The sequence below is a fragment of the Microcebus murinus genome, chromosome 16 (genome assembly GCF_040939455.1).
Source record: "Microcebus murinus isolate Inina chromosome 16, M.murinus_Inina_mat1.0, whole genome shotgun sequence".
NCBI classification, from domain to species: domain Eukaryota; kingdom Metazoa; phylum Chordata; class Mammalia; order Primates; family Cheirogaleidae; genus Microcebus; species Microcebus murinus.
This window is the reverse complement of record NC_134119.1, coordinates 11,905,520-11,925,864: the sequence shown is the minus strand read 5'-3', so window position 1 is coordinate 11,925,864 and position 20,345 is coordinate 11,905,520. Positions and strand designations below refer to the sequence as shown.

The 20,345-nt window shown below is 41.3% G+C and overlaps 1 protein-coding gene across 5 annotated transcripts in view; it reads left to right on the top strand.

Moving 5' to 3' along the window:
* ARFGEF2 (ARF guanine nucleotide exchange factor 2) overlaps positions 1–20,345 on the top strand; it is a 91,473-nt gene that overhangs the window by 43,293 nt on the left and 27,835 nt on the right. For all 5 annotated transcript variants that reach the window (XM_076010887.1, XM_076010888.1, XM_020281821.2 and 2 more), the window contains exons 15-26: positions 1,156–1,267; positions 1,810–2,015; positions 3,807–3,891; positions 3,993–4,164; positions 4,799–4,950; positions 6,007–6,135; positions 7,564–7,722; positions 10,628–10,775; positions 11,986–12,085; positions 14,207–14,247; positions 14,350–14,519; positions 18,970–19,121. In XM_076010887.1, coding sequence (XP_075867002.1) covers positions 1,156–1,267; positions 1,810–2,015; positions 3,807–3,891; positions 3,993–4,164; positions 4,799–4,950; positions 6,007–6,135; positions 7,564–7,722; positions 10,628–10,775; positions 11,986–12,085; positions 14,207–14,247; positions 14,350–14,519; positions 18,970–19,121 — 1,626 coding nt within the window. The remainder of the gene's footprint in view (positions 1–1,155; positions 1,268–1,809; positions 2,016–3,806; positions 3,892–3,992; positions 4,165–4,798; positions 4,951–6,006; positions 6,136–7,563; positions 7,723–10,627; positions 10,776–11,985; positions 12,086–14,206; positions 14,248–14,349; positions 14,520–18,969; positions 19,122–20,345) is intronic.

Here is a 20,345-nt window from a genome sequence, read left to right as displayed (position 1 = left end):
ATGTTATTATTCTTATTAGTTGAAAGAAGTATTAATTTCATGCCTACTCTCACTACCTCACCTCTCCCCATTGTGTTCTCCCACAGCAGCTAAAGTAATCTTTTTAAAACATAAATCAAGTCTTATCACTTTCCTGCCCAAAATCCTTCCAGGTTTCCTGTTCTCCACCACAGCCTGACCCAGCCTCTGGCCTCCCTCACTGAGCTCATCCTCCTAGTACCCCAAGTCACACAGTGTGTTTTCAGTGCTTTGAACACCTCCAACTCTTTTTGCCATGGTGCTCTCTGTCTGGAATACTCTGGGCTCTTTTCATCCCTCAGAGTTGGTAAAGCGTCTCTTCCTCAGAGAGGCCTTCTGTAACCACACTATCTAAGCAGAGTTAATCTCTGTCCTTGCGCCTGTGTGTGTCTTTCGTGGTCCTTGTCGGTTTGTCCTTATCCATGAATGTCACTTGCTCATGCAGGCCTGGTAAATATAAGTTGAATCTCTACATCAGTTAGCTTTGTCTTCCTTTAACAAAAAATACACAATAACAGTGCTTAAACCATGTATTTCTCTCTCAAGGAAATCCAAAAGTGGACAGTCTAAGGCCGTCATGTGGCTCTTGGGGGATCTAGGCTCCTTTTATCTGACTGCTTTACCATCTTAGCACATTATTTTCGTCTTCAGGGTTGCTTCATAGCCTAAGATGACTGCTAGACTACCAGCCATCCCACATGTATTCTGGAAAAGAAGGGGGAAAGGGTCAAAAGAGTATACCTCCCACCTAAGTCAGCTTTGTCTAAGGATCCCTCCAGAAGTACCCACATCACTTCTGCTCTTATTACACTGGCTAGAACTCTGTCATGTGGCTGGACTTTATTTAAGGGAGGCAGGGAAATGTAGTTTTCATTACAATGGCTGTGAGCTCATCTAAATGCCTAGGATTCTATAAGTTTTAGAGAAGGGAAGAATGGATACAGGGTAACAACCAGCGGACTCTGCTGGGTTAGAAATTGAAGGTGGGATTTGGAAAAGCTGCCAGGACACATAGGACCTTACCAGCTTATATGGGATGGCTTGTTCATAGTGTTCTACTATAAATTCAAATACTAGCTTTTTCAATCCTCCAGATTTTGAAATAAGCACCCCGTGTCCCATCTCTTCTTGAAACAGGTTCAACAAGAAACCCAAGAGGGGGATCCAGTATCTGCAGGAGCAGGGCATGCTGGGAACATCAGTGGAAGACATTGCCCAATTCCTGCACCAGGAGGAGCGCCTCGATTCTGTAAGACTGGGGGTTTAGCTCTTGCATGTGAGTTCTGTCAGGTGATTCTGAGCACTTACCAGCTTTAGCCTCAGGATCAGCTGGCCCTGAGTACATTGTCTATTGTCCACCCCCTGGTTACAGCAGTCCTGTTTATCCCTTTGGCCAGGGCTGCAAAAGCTCTTTCAAAGGAATAAAACAAGCCTTCCGGCAGGTGGTTACATATTTGGTGGAACAGTGTCAGAGCTCAAAATGTCCTTGACCATTAGAAAGTGTTCTCTGGCTGTGCAGCTGCAGCTAACCTTGTTCCTGAGTGATTCCTGTCATTCTTTCCATTTTTAAGTCTCTTACGTGTCCTCATCTTCCTTCATCCATGGCAGGATAGGCTGAATCTGGAATGCTTGGGTGCTTGGGCAGCTCAGGAGTTCCCTAGCTGTTTGAGTAGTCCAGCATGTTCTGGGCATTAAGGGCCAAGTTGTTCTGACTCTACTGTTTGGCAAGTGACTTTTGCTGTGGGTTCATATTTGACAGTTTCTGGATGTGAATCAATGTGTATGTTTCAGACCCAAGTAGGTGATTTTCTGGGAGACAGCACAAGGTTCAACAAGGAGGTGATGTATGCCTACGTGGACCAACTTGACTTCTGTGAAAAGGAATTTGTTTCAGCCCTGCGGACATTCCTAGAAGGTTTCCGCCTACCTGGGGAAGCCCAGAAGATTGACCGGTTAATGGAAAAGTTTGCTGCAAGATACATAGAGTGCAACCAAGGGTGAGCACCATGTTTAAGTCCCTTCCACATCAGAACACTAAGCTTAATTTGGTTGAGGTTTAATCTTTCTCAATCTGTCCCAAGCAACTAAAGTTTCTGTTCGCTATGTGCCAGACACTGTACTAAGTAAGGGATTATCTCACGTAAGACCTCACAGCAACCTGTTTGTGTGTCCCCCACCCTGCCCCGCCATTCTACAGACAAGGAGATTGAGGACCAGAGAGGTTAAGTACCTTGCCCAAGATCATACAGCTAAAGCCTATGCTATTAACTGCTGTAAAAGAGTAGTTGTATGAGTTTAGAGGAGGAAATCGGGCACTTCTTCCCTAATCAAGAACAGCTCCCTGATTTAATATGTGGGGTAGATCTCAAGGATTTTGGTTTTTCTTTGATTACATAACTGATGATCAGGTTACAGAAATGGCTGTAAAACTAATGAAAACCACCAAAGGATGTGATTTTATTTTGGGGTCGTTTTTGATGGGTGGTTTGTGTTTTTGTAGAAATTGAAAGAAGAAAAAGGAACAAACCTTTATCAAATGCTGTTTGTGTGTAGGCCATGCATTTCATAAGTTACTTGCATTTCACTTAATTTAATGGTAAGCTTGGGAGTAGTATCCCCATTTTACAGGTTAGGAAACTGAGACTCTGGAAGATTGAGCCACCTATCCAGAATTAATCAGTAGCAAAGCCAGGATTGAGTATGGATTTGTCTAACTTGAAAGCTCATGCTTTTTCCACTTAATGTGGAATTAAGAATGTCTGAATATACTGTGAACATGATGTGGAAATTGTTCAGTGGAAACATTTTGATAACAGTTTTCTTCTCAAGTCAACTTCGTTTTTATATTAATTGGTCCCAGTCCACTGAGTAGATGGCAAGCTGTTCCCGGGAGATGACAGGATTGGCAAAGGCAGTGTCTAATCTTTTTAACCAAATAGACATTAGAATTCTCTGTGAAGACATAATTAGATGTTATTTACTTTAAACATACCTCCTGTGTGGACCTGGAAGCCTCATTCTGTTTTCCTTAGTCACTAAATATGTAACCCAAATAAATCACATATTAAAATGCAAACCTTTCCTTATGTTCTTCAAATGTTTCCCTTTCCCATTAGGGGCAATTTGGACAGACCAGGTTTTCTAGCTTTAGCTTCACATGCGAGGTTATACATTCACATGTTTTTGTCTGTCTCCTCTTGCCAAAGGCAAAAAAGTCAGACTTCACCAGCTTATTGTTTAGAACAACAAAAATATTTTCCTTTGTATTTCTGTGCAGTGTTATAACGGATAGTATACACTGTACATAACTAATAACTAAACAGCAGTTTTAGTCCTTCTGTCCAGTGCCTAGCAGGGTGCAAGCCACAAAGTGGATGCTCTCAGGAGCAGGAGCAGGTGAGGCACTGAGTGTGTGAAATGTAAAGAGGCATCACTCTCAGAGTAGGGCAGGGCAGGGGCAGGGGCAGCAGCCCAAAGCGAGGGTCTCCTGACATCTTGTGCTCACTTGCCTCACCCTAGTCTTGGCCCTTGATGCTCCTCAAGGGTCTTTTTAAAATATTGACTTGAAACTACTTCATTCAAAGAAGCCTAGAATCGAGTACAACATTAGCATTTTCCATACTCTGGGTTGTTAATTATTGCTCAGTGAAGATGAGAGCATGAAAACTCTCCCTTGAGATCAGGTGGAGCCGCCGGCCTGCTTTTAGTGACGCGTGTCCCCTTTAGCATTGTACCTTCCAAACCTCATCGCCACGAATGCTCTTTACATCTGGAATCCTTTCTTGCAGGCAAACTCTGTTTGCTAGTGCTGACACTGCGTACGTCCTCGCGTATTCAATCATTATGCTCACTACAGACTTGCACAGTCCTCAGGTAAAACATTTTAATGATTTGTATATTGTGGTAGCTAAGTAAGTAGCTCACTTGGGCAATTGGGTATTTTTTAAATGGTTTTTAATTTTTTTCAATTTCAGGTAAAAAACAAAATGACAAAAGAGCAATATATTAAAATGAATCGTGGTATCAATGACAGTAAAGATCTACCAGAAGAGTATCTCTCAAGCATCTATGAAGAGATAGAAGGCAAGAAAATTGCAATGAAAGAAACAAAAGAACATACGATTGCAACCAAATCTACTAAACAGAGTAAGGTCTAATGGCAAATTATTTCTATTCTCATTTTTTAGTGTATCAAAATGTATGACTTAACTACTCTGGTGATAGATTTAATTTGCATATCTAGATATCAGAATAGGAAATGTAATTATATTAATTATTATGATTATGTTCTTTCATAATATCTTGCTAGATTTGTGATCAGAAAAAAGAGGGAATTAAAATATGTACTCTGAGAGCTAAATTACCCCCAAAAATGTGTTCTTTAAAACTTTGCTTTAATTCCAGTTGTGACTGTGCCAACCTTGATTCTATTCTTGATTCTGTTCTATTTTTACTTCTATTAGCTAAGGCCCCTGTGAAGTTTTCAGTTTCTTTGTTTGAGAGGCAGCAGAGTGTAGTGGTTTAGAGCCCAGGCTCTAGAGCCATACTGCCTTGGACCAAGTCCTAGTTCTACTGCTTATTAGTTATATGACCCTGGGCAAGTTACTTAGCCTCTCTGCCTCATTTTTCCCATCTGTAAAATAGTAATAATATATTTGTAGCAGATTCATGGGATGGTTGGGAGGATTTGGGAATAAATTATTGTACATCTTTTGAAATGGTGCCCAATGTATAACAAATACTCAGCGAGTGTTAGCTGCTTTTATGCTCTTCTTTATAGATGTAGCTAGTGAAAAGCAGCGGCGGCTACTGTACAATTTGGAGATGGAGCAAATGGCTAAAACAGCCAAAGCTCTCATGGAGGCTGTGAGCCATGCCAAAGCCCCATTTACAAGCGCCACTCACTTGGACCATGTCCGGCCAATGTTCAAAGTGAGTATCCTGAGACGTTACAGACTGTGGCTGAGCTGGATGTTGGAGTTGGCCAGCTGGAAGCTGGCTGGAGAGATTATAATGGTAAAGAGATTGAGGAGAGGAAAGGCCAGATCTGAATGCTTCTGTCTGAATAGTAACTAAAGTGAGTCCTTCCTGCGCATCCTTTGTTGATGCTGGATGATGCTGGACTCTGTGGTCACAATATCTGCGTTTGAATCCTGGCTTTGCTACTTTGTAGCTGTGTGACCTTGGTCAGGTTACTCAGTCTCTCCCTCTCTTCATCTCTAAAATGAGGCCACATACACAGCCACTGGAGGGGTTGATGAATTATTTAGGCAAAAGATAAAGGTATAGTTTTGTTGGGACATCTCACCTCGGTGGCCTTAGGTCGACTTTGTTATATGAGATTACATAGAAGAAAAAGACAATAGTCTGAGGTCTCTGTTTTTAGGAGATCTAGAAAATACACAAATTCTATATTCATAGCACAGCAGTTTTCTTTTAAGATGTTTTTATAGTAACTGTCAATATTCTGTTAGGTGATCAATTCTAGATTTTTATGACCTTTAATTTCCAAGGAATTCACAAGAAAGTTGGAAGAAAAGTAAAGTCTAAATTCTTTGAACTAAGAACCTTTCAGTAAACTGTTACAGAACAGAAGTCACTTATAGATTTTATTTTGTACGCCAACCTCTGATTGATAATGACTGCCTGGTACTCTGGGTAAAGAAGCATTCTCAAGCCTGATGCAGATTCAGTAGGGAATGGGATGTTCTGGGATTTACTAGTGATGTCTGCCATGTGCATAGGTAGATGTAATTATGGCAGACTAGCCACATTTTAACAATCCTTCCTTTTGAACTGTATGTTTAGTAAATAGTACATTTATAGTGATAGCTGTGACTATAGTTTAGGAGGAACTGTTTTATATTGTGAATGGAATAGATGGAAATAAAAGTAGTAGTGAACTTGCCAGTGACTAACACTGTGGCCTGTAGGTACTCTTTCCATGCTAAAACTCTGGATGTTACTGAAACCTACCTTCCTTGATAGCTGGTGTGGACGCCACTGTTGGCAGCCTACAGCATTGGACTACAGAACTGTGATGACACTGAAGTGGCCTCTCTGTGCTTAGAAGGCATCAGATGTGCAATCCGAATCGCGTGCATCTTTGGAATGCAGGTGGGTGTACGTCAGCAACACTCCAGAGAGACTAGTGGGTTGTGTTCTTTTAGATTTGACGAACCTTAGAAACTATCAGAAATTTCCAGTAAGTCAAGAATCTTAGCAAACTATTTACTCATGCCCACTGAGAAGAAACCCATAGCTTTGTGCTGGCAGCTCATTAGGGGAAAAAAAATTAAGAGATTTGGAATAAAGCCGCCTTTAAATGTAGGTGAGATCCAAGCTACTTTACTGGATTCAATAAAACAGGCTTCCTAGCCATCTGCCCAACTTTTTGTCTTTAAATGTGTGCTTAAAAATATCATTTTCCTTTTAAGATCAGATTTTATTACTTCCTGTCTTTCCAATTCTTCTCTGGGGAAAAAGGCACTTCAGCGCAATATGAATATATCTATAAACCTTTTGAGTCATGAAAAATTCAAGCAAATAAATGGACTGTAGTTCTTATACTGTTATGAGATCAGGGGGTTGTCAATCCCATACATCCCTTTCCAAGTCAGTAGGAAGTTGCACCCATTTATTTAAAGAAACTCTTCTGTTCCCATTCGTTTTACAGTTAGACATTTTGTTTTGCAGCAAGGCCACAGGCTTTGAAGTTAGATGATCTGGGTTTTAAAACCCCGCTCTGCAACTTTTCCAGCCATGTGACATTGGCCCAGCTAACTTCTCTCCAAGACACCATTTATTTCCTCGTTTGTAAACTTGAGAATATACACCTACCTTGCAGGACTGTTGCAGATACTAGAATTTATTTGGCAATCTTAGCACTCAAGAGAGAATGGAATATGGGATAGATAGGTATGATTGAGGTCGGGACAGGAGAGAGCCGCTTCTCACACATGTGGTGTGGTGTGCAGGGAGCCTCACTGGGATGTTCTGATAGCAGGAGGATATCAACAAATGGACAGCTGGCATGTTCATGTGCAGAAAGCCTGTCAATGTGCATACAAAAGGTATCAGATAGGATTCAAAAGACATGATTTTTAAAAAGGTATCAGAGAGGCCGGTGGCTCACGCCTGTAATCCTAGCACTCTGGGAGGCTGAGGTGGGCAGATTGCTCGAGGTCAGGAGTTTGAAATCAGCATGAGCAAGAGCGACACCCCGTCTCTACTATAAATAGAAAGAAATTAATTGGCCAAATAATATATAGAGAAAAAAATTAGCCGGGCATGGTGGCGCATGCCTGTAGTCCCAGCTACTCGGGAGGCTGAGGCAGAAGGATTGCTTGAGCCCAGGAGTTTGAGGTTGCTGTGAGCTAGGTTGATGCCATGGCTCACTCTAGCCTAGGCAACAAAACGAGACTCTGTCTCAAAAAAAAAAAAAAAAAAAGGTATCAGAGAAGCCCAGTACACCAGCCCTACAGATGTGAAAATGACCACGCTAGAGGTAGCATCACAGTGTCCTCTCTTGGGCTTCCCTTGCAGCTGGAACGAGATGCCTATGTTCAGGCTCTCGCTCGCTTCTCCCTGCTCACAGCCAGCTCCAGCATCACCGAGATGAAGCAGAAGAACATCGACACCATAAAGACGCTTATTACTGTGGCTCACACCGACGGCAACTACCTGGGGAATTCCTGGCATGAGGTGTGTGTCCTTGAATCGCCTTTTCTCAGTTGGGCTGGCTCCTAGCATTTCCTTTATTCAGTGTTGATCTCTCTGGGTCAGTTTCATTTTTCTCGAAGTAATACCTCACTTTACCTCGTGTATCTGAAAATCAGCCTATCCGGGACAGTAAAAAGGAGTTCAGATGAACCACCTCACAGTGCACCCCAACAGAGTGCACTCCTTTTGAGGCCACTTTATTCCCATCTTAGTGCCACTTAAGTCCTCCTGCACCTCTTGGGAGTTCCTACAGTCAGTGTATAGACTTAGGACCCAGCCAGGAGACTGATCTCTCTCCCAATTCTATCTTTAAAAGAAATGGTCAGTATTCTCAATGAGCATTAGAGAGAGTGCCAGTGAGCTCACGTTTTGACTTAACTAAACAGTGTTATAAGATTCTCACCTGAGGACATAGTTAAACATATGTGTACTAAGATATTTTAAAAGGATGGTCATCACAGTTTTAATTGTTCTAGGGAAAAGATTGGGTTAGAAACAGCTAGATACCCATTATCCCAACAATGAGAGCTGGCTCTTTTTGAAGTATGGGACAACATTCCTTAGAATGTTATGTGGCCATTTAAAATGAAGATGTTGAAACAAGAGAGACAAGCAGACATACATGCTGCAAATGCGTAATACCACCTAAGAAATGTTCTTGCCCCAGACCTCAAACCCGAATGTCAGTTTACAGAAAGTGTAAGAGACAGAAGCTGTGACAGATAGATGATGCCATGAGGATGCAGCCTGCGAATTCTAGATGTGACAGACCCACAGAGCAGAGGACCAGGTTTTACATTGACTGCAAGAAAAATAATAAATGGAAGGGGGACCTATGGATTAAAAGAGACTTCAGAGAAAAAAAGATAAAGATGATATGAAAGACTGTTATGGGAAAATGGTCACATACAATAACTAAAAAGTTGTTTTAACACAGGCATCGTCCCTGGTGCTAAACAGGGACCAAAGAAAGGAGTTTGAAAGGATAAACCAAAGTGTTAACATTCTGAGTAACAGAATTATAGAGGCTATTTGTTGTCTTTTTTTCTTTAATTTCTAATTTTTCCACTACCTACATGTATTTCCTTTAGAGAGAAAACTGTGAAAGTAGAGATGAGGCCATGGGGAGAATGGAAGGGACTATTTGACCTAGAAAGAAAATTGCTGGCTGGGCATGGTGGCTCATGCCTATAATCCTAGCACTCTGGGAGGCTGAGATGGGAGGATCGTTCAAGGTCAGTAGTTTGAAACCAGCCTGAGCAAGAGTGAGACCCGTCTCTACTAAACAAAAAAATAGAAAGAAATTAATTGGCCAACTAAAAATATATAGAAAAAATTAGCCGGGCCTAGTGGCACATGCCTCTAGTCCCAGCTATTCGGGAGGCTGAGGCAGGAAGATTGCTTGAGCCCAGGAGTTTGAGGTTGCTGTGAGTTAGGCTGACGCCACAGCACTCACTCTAGCCTGGGCAACAGAGTGAGACTCTGTCTCAAAAGAAAGAAAAGAAAAGAAATCAGCCCCCTTTGTGTGGTGGTCACAATATTTGAGAAATCAGCTTAGAACCAATAAGTCCTTGGTCTTTGCAGTATTACTTAACATTCTTGAGATCCCAGCTATCCCAAGCTTCTGGAAAAGCGAAGGCATTAATGGTTTACTAGTAGTAGCTTAATAGTATTGTGCTGTGTGGAAAATCAAGTGATGATTCTGTTTGTAGGAATTAAATCCATTTCTCAGTCAGAAGCCGGCAATTTCTAAGCAAAAATACTCAGCGGTGCTCAGTGGTGTAATGGAGTCCTGTTCTCTGAGACTGGATTGTAACGTCAGTGTGGAAGGCAACGTTCAGCTTTATTTAGTCAGAAGTTCCCACGGAAATTCCTTAGGAAGGGTTTACCGGGGTCATATCTATGTGCTGTCCCTCAGTAAGTTTCACATAGCCAACGCTTCCTGCAGTAGAAGTTGAGACTGATTTCTGTTTGTTCAGGTAGCTCCAGGAGAGAGAGAGGGCTTGTGTGCAGGCGTGTCCTCCAGCACCAGAAGCACCCCTGGGCTGGGAGGACAGTCTCATCCCCCACTGTGTGCCGTTCTAGGGCATATTCTTATTTGTTCAGTTAACCAAATAGTAATTGCCAACTATTTTGAGTGCTGGAGATTTAACAGTGGTTAAGACGGAGTTAATGCCCTCTTGACACTTAAGGCAGAGAACAAACCAACCTATGGTATAATGCCAAAAAATGGTAAGTGCTAAGGAAACAAAAAGTAGGGCCAAGGGTGGTGATGAGGCATGTGATCTCTCATAGTCAAGGACAGTCTCTCCGAGGGGCACACTCACGTCTAAGCCGAGAATTGAAGGAGTGAGCCGAGGGGAAGCAGCATCTCAGACATAAGGAGTAGCTAGTGCCCATCAGCCCTGGTGGGAGCAGAGATGGCAAGTTAAAGGAGCAACATTGAGGCCAGTGAGGCTGGTGTGTTGTGTTCAGGAGGAGAGTGGACAGGGAGGGGGGAGGGGGCTGGTCAGACTAAATGGTGCACTTACTGAGTGGCATGTGGGTGGAGTCCCCTTTTCTCTTTATTGAGTACTTAACTAAATAAACATAATTATGGCATAACTCCATTGTGCCAACTTTTCATTTGCTCCTTTTTAATAGTTAAAAACTGCGCAGTTTATCTTCAAGACCCACACCTGAAGAAGGGCTATGTTGCCAGGACTCTTGATGCTGCTTGGCCAGTGGATACGTCCTCTCAGAAAGCCATGCTAAGGCCCTTAGATTCTGTTCTCCCCTTGAAAAGTTGTTTGTTTCAAAGAACACTTTAATGACTGACTTGAGATTACAGTGCCCTTTCTCAGGCTGTGAAGTGTAAACTCATTTCTTCACACCTTCTTTCCATTAGATCTTGAAATGCATCAGCCAGCTGGAGCTTGCTCAGCTGATAGGAACCGGCGTGAAGACCCGCTACCTGTCTGGGTCTGGGCGAGAAAGAGAAGGGAGCCTGAAGGGCCACACATTGGCGGGAGAAGAGTTCATGGGCCTCGGCCTTGGTAAGATACCAGGCCCCATGGCTGGCCATCACGGACTCGCAAGTTAACCGGGATGAAACCCTTCTTGTCTCGTCAGGACTGTCATGTAAACTGTCTCTTCCTTATGTGCCAGCTGACAGTATGTTTATGAATGCAAGTGGACATGCTACTTCAGCTCTCTTGTGATTAAACTGTTGAGTAAAATGTCTATTTTACCAAAATTGGCAGGGTGCATTACTTTTATTTCTATACCTGTAACTATACTGGGGGGAAGCCATTTGCTTTGAAAAGGCTATATAGCTCTAGTGCCTGATATTAGAGGGATGTATGTGTATGTCTCTAGATTTTAAAGAGTAGATTCAACAATTCCATGTTCATTTGGGGATTTTTATTAAAGATTATTCTTATGCAGATAGAAATATTTATAGCTATACATTGGATTGAGAGACTCTTCTGTCAATTATAAATAACATTGTAATAGTAACATGCCATAACATAATCATAATAACAACATAACATAATAATAGTAAATAGGGCAAACAAATGTGCCAGGCCACATTCTGAGCACTCAATTTAGATATTTTAATTCATTTAATCCTCATAACAACCCAGTGAGATAGAGACTATCATCCTGCCCATTTTGAATTGACAAAACTGAAGTACAAGGTGAAGAAATATGAGCAAGGTCACACTGCAAGGAAGTGACAGAGGTAGGATTCAAGCCCAGGCCATCCAGTTGCAGAGAGTAGGCTCCTGGTCCCATGTATAGTGGTTGGAATACTATAATGGTTACAAGCATGGACTCGGAAAAATAGGGGTTGCAGTAGCATCTACTTCTTAGGGTGCTTTTCTAGGATGACAGGAGTGAAATCCTGTAAAGTACACTGAGCCTTCAACAGGTGTGAGCCTTGGCATGCTCTAGGAGCTCTGGATTAGTATCGGTTGATTCTAATTTGTTTTCCTAAATGTAGGCCTTTAATACTATGTAGGGAAAGGGAGATGGTTGGTACAAATGAGGGCTTGTATAATAATAAAGATGTATGCCAGATGCCAAAATATAAGTTTAATTTTATTTTATCATTTGTCAGTGGGTGTTTTGGGTTTTTTTTTTTAGCCTGTGAAACTATTCTCTTTTATGTCCCTTGTCTCTTCATATTGTTACAACAGGATACTTTATTGGAAATACTTGACTGTTTTTGAAGTACTGTTGCTTTTGTACATCATGTTTCAGGTAATTTTGTGAGCGGTGGAGTAGATAAAAGACAGATGGCCAGTTTCCAGGAGTCGGTTGGTGAGACCAGCTCGCAGAGTGTGGTTGTGGCTGTGGACAGGTAATGATTTTATTCTCCAGTGAGGTTGGACTACACAGTGGTTTGGTGTCCTATCTGTAGTTACTAGGTGTGTAAGTGATTCCTAATTTGTTTGATTATTGTAAGTATTAGCAGCTCCAGATTTCTTGAGCTTCACATTCATTTAAATTTTGACCTTGAATTGCATTGTGACCTTTCAAAAAAGATTATAACTTTAACATGGTGACAAATTATGTCAAAAATGAGTTTTTGCTTATGCTGATGTTTTAAATTACCTTGTTTCTGACTAGGCATGGTGGCCCATGCCTGTAATCTCAGCACTTTGGAAGGCCGAAGCATAGTTATTTAAAATAACTAACTAAAAACTTTGTCTGTTTAGCAAATTCAACATCTGGGCTTCCTTAGGGACGGTATCTGTTGACTGGTTCTTTTCCTGTGAATAAGCCATCCTTTCTCATTTCTTTGGATGTCTCATAAATTTTGTGTTGAAAACTGGATATTTAAAATAATGTGGCAACTTTGAATATCAGATCCCCTATGCCCCACCCAGGGTTTGTTATTATTGTCATCATTGCTATTTGTTTCTTTAGTGACTCTCCTGAACTAATTATGTAAAGTTTATTTTCTTTTTTTGCATGTGGCTACTGAAGTCTCTGCTTGGTTAGCTTCAATAGTCAGAGATTTCTTTAAATGCCTGGGACCTGTGTTAACTCTCCCAGGTTTTGCTTGCTGAGGGGCTCTGTGTACATTTTGGGAGGGGGTGCTCCTTCAGCACTCAGGCAAGCAATTTACAACTCTTCCTTTGCCTTCACTTCTTGTTCCCATACAGCCTGAGGGTCAGCCACAGATAAGGACTTAGCCTTCTTGTGTCTTTCCTGGGTCTGCACAAAGTCTTGCATGTGTCCTGGCTATCTAAGTTCCAGGAGTGTGTTGGAGCTTTTCTAAGCCCCCTATGGATGCCTCATTCCCAGCTTTTCCTTTTTAAGTTTTTGACCAAGTACTTGTTTGGCCCGATTGGTTATTGCATCTCTTGTAGCTGCCATGTTAAACTGCTGGCTGCTTTCAATAAAAGCTTGGTGGTGAAAGGATGTTTGCACTGAGTGAGATCTGAGTTAAGTCAAATAATGTCAATTCTCTGAGAATGGTGTTTTGGGGGAACTTTGAGGCCGTTCTTCAAGCCCTTCCAGTGGCTATGAGGCTGCTGGCTTCATAGTTACCGTTGATTTGAAGCTGTTGGTTTTTAAAGCTTCCTATGGGCAGAGGATAATGAAAATAGGCCAAGATATCAAAACCAATTATGGATTTTTTTTGTTCTTTCTTCACTCCCACTGCTTCATTTGACTAGCCTTAAAAATAAAAAGAAAGGAAAAAAGAAAATAGGCCAATTTAAAATACCCCAGCACTTACTGTTTAGACCAAGAGTTAACTGTTTTTCTTGGGGGGGAAAAACATGTCTCAGATTTTTGTAAGCCTTTGGTTAATTTCAAGAGTTCAGTTCAGAAAAAGTTGATTTTGATAATTTTTTGCCAGTGTTCTTGTTGTGCTTATGGAGGAGCAGCTTTTTGGAGCTTCCTCACTCTGCCAGTTCCCAACGATGTCACGTCACACACTAGTACATCTTGACACTTCCTTCGTCCCACTTGTGATGTGTCACTTTCACACTCTCAGTGTAGGCTTTTCTGCTCTCCGCTCAGTTCATTGACCAGTTCTGTGCTTGTGATGCCTCGTCATTCACGTTGGTGGAGCTGCCAGACCTAAATGTTGAGAAACTTTACCTTCCAAATATTAAATATAATTATTATTTTATTACTGTAAATATTTTTGGCTGGGCATGTGGTTCATGCCTGTAATCCCACTGCTTTGGGAGGTCAAGGCAGGAGGATTGCTTGAGGTCAGGAGTTCAAGACCAGCCTGGGCAACATAGTGAGACCCTGTCTGTACAAAAAATTTAAAAATTAGCTGGGCATGGTGGCATGTGCCTATAGTCCTAGGTACTTGGCGGGAAGATCACTTCAGCTCAGGAGTTTGACATTGTAGTGAGCTATAATGGGACCACTGTACTCTAGCCTGGGTGACAGAGTGAGACTCTCTCTAAAAGTACGTGCTTATATAATTTTAATTTACATTTAATTATTTTCCTAGAATTTTTACTGGATCTACCAGATTGGATGGAAATGCAATAGGTATGTATTTGACTCACCTGTGGCAGTTACAGAAGCCTCATCTTATGACTGTCTGACCGTTACTAACGAGGCTTCGCACGTGTTGTTGGGTCTGGCCCGTAGTTGACTTTGTCCGCTGGCTGTGTGCTGTGTCCATGGATGAACTGGCTTCCCCCCACCATCCTCGCATGTTCAGCTTGCAGAAGATTGTGGAGATATCGTATTATAACATGAATCGGATCCGACTGCAGTGGTCCCGAATATGGCATGTGATTGGAGATCACTTCAATAAGGTAACTCTTTAGATTTAAAAATGATTTCATTGATGTAAAAAAAAGAAAAATACTAGGCAATTACATTTTCAAAAGAAGTGATAAAGAGGCCAATTGGCCCTAGGCCAGGCAGAGTGGCTCATACCTATAATCCCAGGACTTCAAGAGGCTAAGAAGGGAGGATTGCTTGAGGCCAGGATTGCTTGAACAAGAGGCAACATAGTGAGACACTATCTCTACAAAAAATTTAAAGATAACCAGATGTTGTGGCACCTGGCTGTAGTTCCGGCTTCTTGGGAGACTGAGGCAGGAGGATCACCTGAGCCCAGTAGTTTGAGGTCACAGTGAGCTGTGATCACACTACTGTACTCTAACCTGAGCAACACAGAGAGACCTGTCTTAACAACAAAAAAAAATGTTTTATAGACCTGTTTTATAGGTGCCTATAATTCATTTTCTCTCTGAAGTCAAGAACAGATAGGAGTAATATTGTACTTATGTCTTGGTAGAATTCATGTAAAATGAATTAAAAATCCAGTGGTATTGAAAATACTTTAATATCCCATGTTCAGTTTGTAGGCTAACACCACAAAGATCATTATATCACTGGACTACTGATACTTGGAAGCATTGCAAACTCCTGAAATACCTTCTTAATGACCCAAGATTAGGTTATGTTCCATATAGTTTCAATGTTAAATATACTTCTTACATCCTGGTACCTATTGCCACCACCCTTCTAAAATCTTTATTGAGAAAAAATTGGCTAGGCGCGGTGGCTCACGCCTGTAATCCTAGCACTCTGGGAGGCTGAGGCGGGTGGATTGCTCAAGGTCAGGAGTTCAGAACCAGCCTGAGCAAGAGCAAGACCCCGTCTCTACTATAAATAGAAAGAAATTAATTGGCCAACTAATATATATAGAAAAAATCAGCCAAGCATGGTGGTGCATGCCTGTAGTCCCAGCTACTCGGGAGGCTGAGGCAGTAGGATCACTTGAGCCCAGGAGTTTGAGGTTGCTATGAGCTAGGCTGACGCCTCGGCACTCACTCTAGCCTGGGCAACAAAGCGAGACTCTGTCTCAAAAAAAAGAAAAGAAAAAATTAACATTTGTTTTTAAATCAGAAGCAAGCCAAAGACACTACTGTGTTCTAAAACTGACTGTGAATGCTGTGAATAAATCAGACTGAACTTCTTTTCCTCCACTAGAGGTTTTATAACATACATACAGACACGTGCACACATATGTTGAATAAATAAAACATCAGATGTGTATTTTACCACAAAAATATTATGAAAAAAAGCAATCAAAAGAAAGATATGTATGTATCTGTAATTTCATTCACTTCTTTGGGGAAACATAGTAACTCGATAATACTGTTTCCTACCGAAACTCGTTTTGTGATCTCAAGAAAATTTTCTCAGGCCTGGAGATGTAAAGTTATAGTAGTAATGCTTAAAAGTTGTGTTAGTAGAAAACAGTTAATCCAACAGAGACTGGCTCTCCATCAAATAGAAGAAATCATAAAAAGTAGTCACCATTGGAGTATAGAACAATCAACTGGTAAATGATTTGTAGCATCTGCCAATTTCTGTGTTGTAAATAAACTAACCGCAACCAATTTAAAACTAGTAATATGATGTCACTGTACCTTAAACTCATCCTCAGATGAACAGAAAAAAAGAGCAATGTCACTAAACATGGAGCAAGGAAGAGCTATGCACCATCAGCTCTTGGGCACAGGTGCCAGCTTGTAGCACTCCACTGAAATCAAGTGTTGTCAAGTGTAGCTCTTGCTCCTAAGTTGGTGTATCAGCTAAAGAATGTTCTTTGTTTCTTTATCAACTCAAATTAAGGTACCTCACAGCATACCATCTGTTTAACAAAGTATCTTGAGTGCCTTGTGACAAGCAGCAGACAGATGAGGCCCCTGCCCACATGCAGCTCACCCTCATTTTGTGATAAAGTAGCTGACAGGAAGCAGTGCTGTGTGTCAGGATTCTTGAGATAGTATGATTGCCTCTCTGTGGAGGTGCCCTGAGCTCTCAGGGAGGAGAGAGAGGCACAGGAGCCTGTGGATGCCCCAGAGGGCCTACTTGTCAAGTGGATGGTAACACTGTAATCAACTAATTCTGTACCATCTTTCCTGATATTTTGGGTGAACAAATTCTTTAGTGGACCAGTGAAAATACTTGATATGAACTTGCTTGAGAAAGAAAATGTGAATCATTACCATTACTGTACCTTGTATCCTTGCCCAAGCCCGTGACAGCTAAGCTAGAACAAATGTTGCTCATTTATTCCACATGATCTTTTGGCTAACAGCTGTGGAATCCTTTGTTCTCTCAGAAATAATATCCAAAAGTGTTTTGGTAAGCATTTTCCCAATTCTTTGAAGTCTAGATTTTGTGTTAAGAGGAACTTTTCTTTTGGGAGGGAACATTAGTTTGTTCAAGTCACTTTTCCCTCTCATAATTCTGTTGTCAAGACTCCTTGCGTGCCAGTTCTTTGTTATCTGTTGGCCCCTTACAAGCAAGCTTGGGACAAAAGCTGGCAGGCAGTAATTAGATGTTTCGTGGTTGTCAACTTCATTACATATGTCTGTTTCATCTAATCAGTGCTGTCAGGCACCAAATTGTGGAAAACTCAGTTGCTCACTCTGGGACTCTTAGTTTTTTCCACCACCTTGGAAGGATGTTCTGCTTCTCCTTATAAACTGGGGCATGTGAGAATCTCATGGTTTTAAAGAAATGTGGATGGCTGAGTCCAGTTGTAACTTAGCACTCAGGCTGCTAGCAGGGGTGTTTGAACAGTCGCATATGATGCTTTTCTTCTAAACTAGGGCACAGGTACTGTGTCCTGGGGTGAGCAAAGCCATACAATAAGCATGATGTGTGTTCTGAAGCATCTGTTTTACTTGAATTTTTAGGAGGTGAATATTCTATTAGTCTCTAATTACATGAACCTACTCCCCTGTAAACAAAAATTACAGCTAAAAACACCTTTACCCTCCCACACACATGTCCCTCCCCAAAGTTAATTATTTTTATCCGTTTGGTGTAAAGTTAATTATTTTTATCAGTTTGGTGTATGTCTTTCCAGACATTTTTCTATGCGTATACATACATATGAACTCATAGAAATATAGATAATATTGTCTTGCTTTTTTGAAAAACATAAAAATAGTATAACACATAGCATTTTGTAACTTCTTCTATTAGCAAGGAATCTTAAGGATTTAGCCATGTTAGCATAGTATATGTCTTCTTTTTTAATTGTGATAAAATAGTCATAAACTTTACCATCTTTAACCATTTTTAAGTGTAACAGTTCAGTAGTGTTAAGTATATTATCACTGTTGTGCAGCAGATTTCCAGGACTTTTTCATCTTGGAAAACTGAAACTCCATGCCCATTAAACAATAACTCCCAATTGCCTCCTGCCTCCAGCCACTGGCAGCCACCATCTACTGTCTGTCTCTGTGAACTTGACTACTCTAGGTACCTCATATAAGTAGAATCATATAGCATTTGCCTTTTGTGCCTCTTATTTCACTTGGCATAATAATAACCTTCAAGGTTCATTCATGTTGTGGCATGGATCAGAATTTCCTTCCTTTTTAAAGACTGAGTTTATTCTCTCTTTTTAACTGCCAAGTAGTATTCTGTGTACATGAATGCACCATTATGTAGCCATTCTCCTATTACTCTTTCCAGTTTCTCATTATTGCAAATGATATTGCTGCATTACTTTTGTCAAAAATAAAACATTATCAGATCAGGCCACAGGTCAGTGAAATTTCTCGCTTGGAGCAGGCCACTGCAAGATGCTCCCAGATCCTTTGGTGGGGGGACCGGTGGGAAACATTCTCTTGCTCTGATTATAGGGATTCTTCTTGAGGGAAAAGTCTAAAAAGCAGCAACCAAATATATGCCTGTAACTTTACTTCCTAAAATAGGTAAACCACAGACAAGCACAATTTTTAAAGAAATTGAAAAGCCTCTGTGGAAATACTTCTGCAGAATTTTTCAAGGTTGATATTTATTTTATAATCATTTGCTTTAAATAGCACCTGGGGAAATGTTGGTTAGTGGGTATAGTGTTTCAGTTCTGCAAGATGAAAAGAGCTCTGGAGATTGGTTGCACGATATTATGGATGTGTACTACTGAAGTGTACACTTAAAAATGGTTAAGTTGGTAGATTTTCTTATGTATGTTTTATAATTTTAAAAAAATTAAAATGGCACATTTTGAAAGCACCTTTAATTAAATATTCAACATTGATCTTTCAGCATTATACTTAAATAAAATTGGGCAGATTACAGCCAAGAAATAGCACTTGCTTTTCTCCTTGGGCTTGTTTTCCCAGAGTGTGTGTTTTGGAGATAGGCCATCCATCTTTGATGTTCAGAACCCCACATCTGTAATTGTTACACTGTTCCTGTTTCACCTCACTTCCTGTTCTCGTTTAGGTTGGCTGTAACCCCAATGAAGATGTGGCTATCTTTGCTGTTGACTCATTAAGGCAACTCTCCATGAAGTTTCTTGAGAAGGGTGAATTAGCCAACTTCCGTTTCCAGAAAGACTTTCTGAGGCCCTTTGAGCATATTATGAAGAAAAACAGGTATGTGCTTTGCTCTAGAAGACCCTTAGTCATATTCCCTTGTGGGGGCCCAAAAAGCCCTCCTAATACTAACCACATGATTAATTTTTTCTTCCCTTGTTGATGGAAGCAAGTAGAATGAACAGTCTGTGATTGACATCAGTTGTCTGAAGTAAATCACACTAAGATCTCTGTATAACTAGGAGGACGGATGACACCCTGCCACTAATAAAAATATGTCATGCACCCTTATTGGGGCTGGTGCTGAGGGAGTTTAGAGAAAGAACCACTGCTGAAGTATCCTCAAACAAGGACAAGAATTACGTGACCCAGCATTTCTGCCTCAGGGAGGTGATAAAGAGGTTAGAACACCTATCTCTCCAGAGCAGCCATCCAGTTCATTCATTCACTTGGCCTGTATTTATTGAGGCCTGCTGTCTGCTAGGTACTACTCTAAGTGCAGAGAATACCTCAATAAAGAAAACATTTAAAAATCCCTGTTTTCATTGGGCCTTGAATTGATAATAATTACAGCTGGGTGTGATGGGTATACAGGAGTTCATTACACTATCCTCTCTACTTTTCTGTATGTTCGAAATTTTTCATAATAAAAAACAAATCCCGGCCGGGCGCTGTGGCTCACGCCTGTAATCCTAGCTCTTGGGAGGCCGAGGCGGGCGGATTGCTCAAGATCAGGAGTTCAAGACCAGCCTGAGCAAGAGTGAGACCCTGTCTTGAAAAAAAAAAAAAAAAAACAAATCCCTGTTTATATTCCAGTGGAATAGATAAATGTTTATTTAGTACATAGGTAATGATAATGTACTCTGAAGAACATTAGAACAAGGTCGAGGGATAGGGATGGAAACACCCCTTTATAAATGCAGTCAGCTAAGGTGTGTTTGGTACGGTGACCCTTAGGCAGAGGCCTGAACGAAGTGAAGAACAAGCCAAGAGTGGCTGTATGCTGCCTTGGCAGGAGAGTTATGAACATGAGGAGGAGCAAGAGCAAAAGGCCTGTGACAGGCCATGCTTGGCAGGAGTTAGAAAGCCAGTGTGAGCCGGGCGCGGTGGCTCACGCCTGTAATCCTAGCACTCTGGGAGGCTGAGGCGGGCGGATTGCTCGAGCTCAGGAGTTCGAAACCAGCCTGAGCAAGAGCAAGACCCCGTCTCTACTATAAATAGAAAGAAATTAATTGGCCAACTAATATATATATAGAAAATTAGCCGGGCATGGTGGCGCATGCC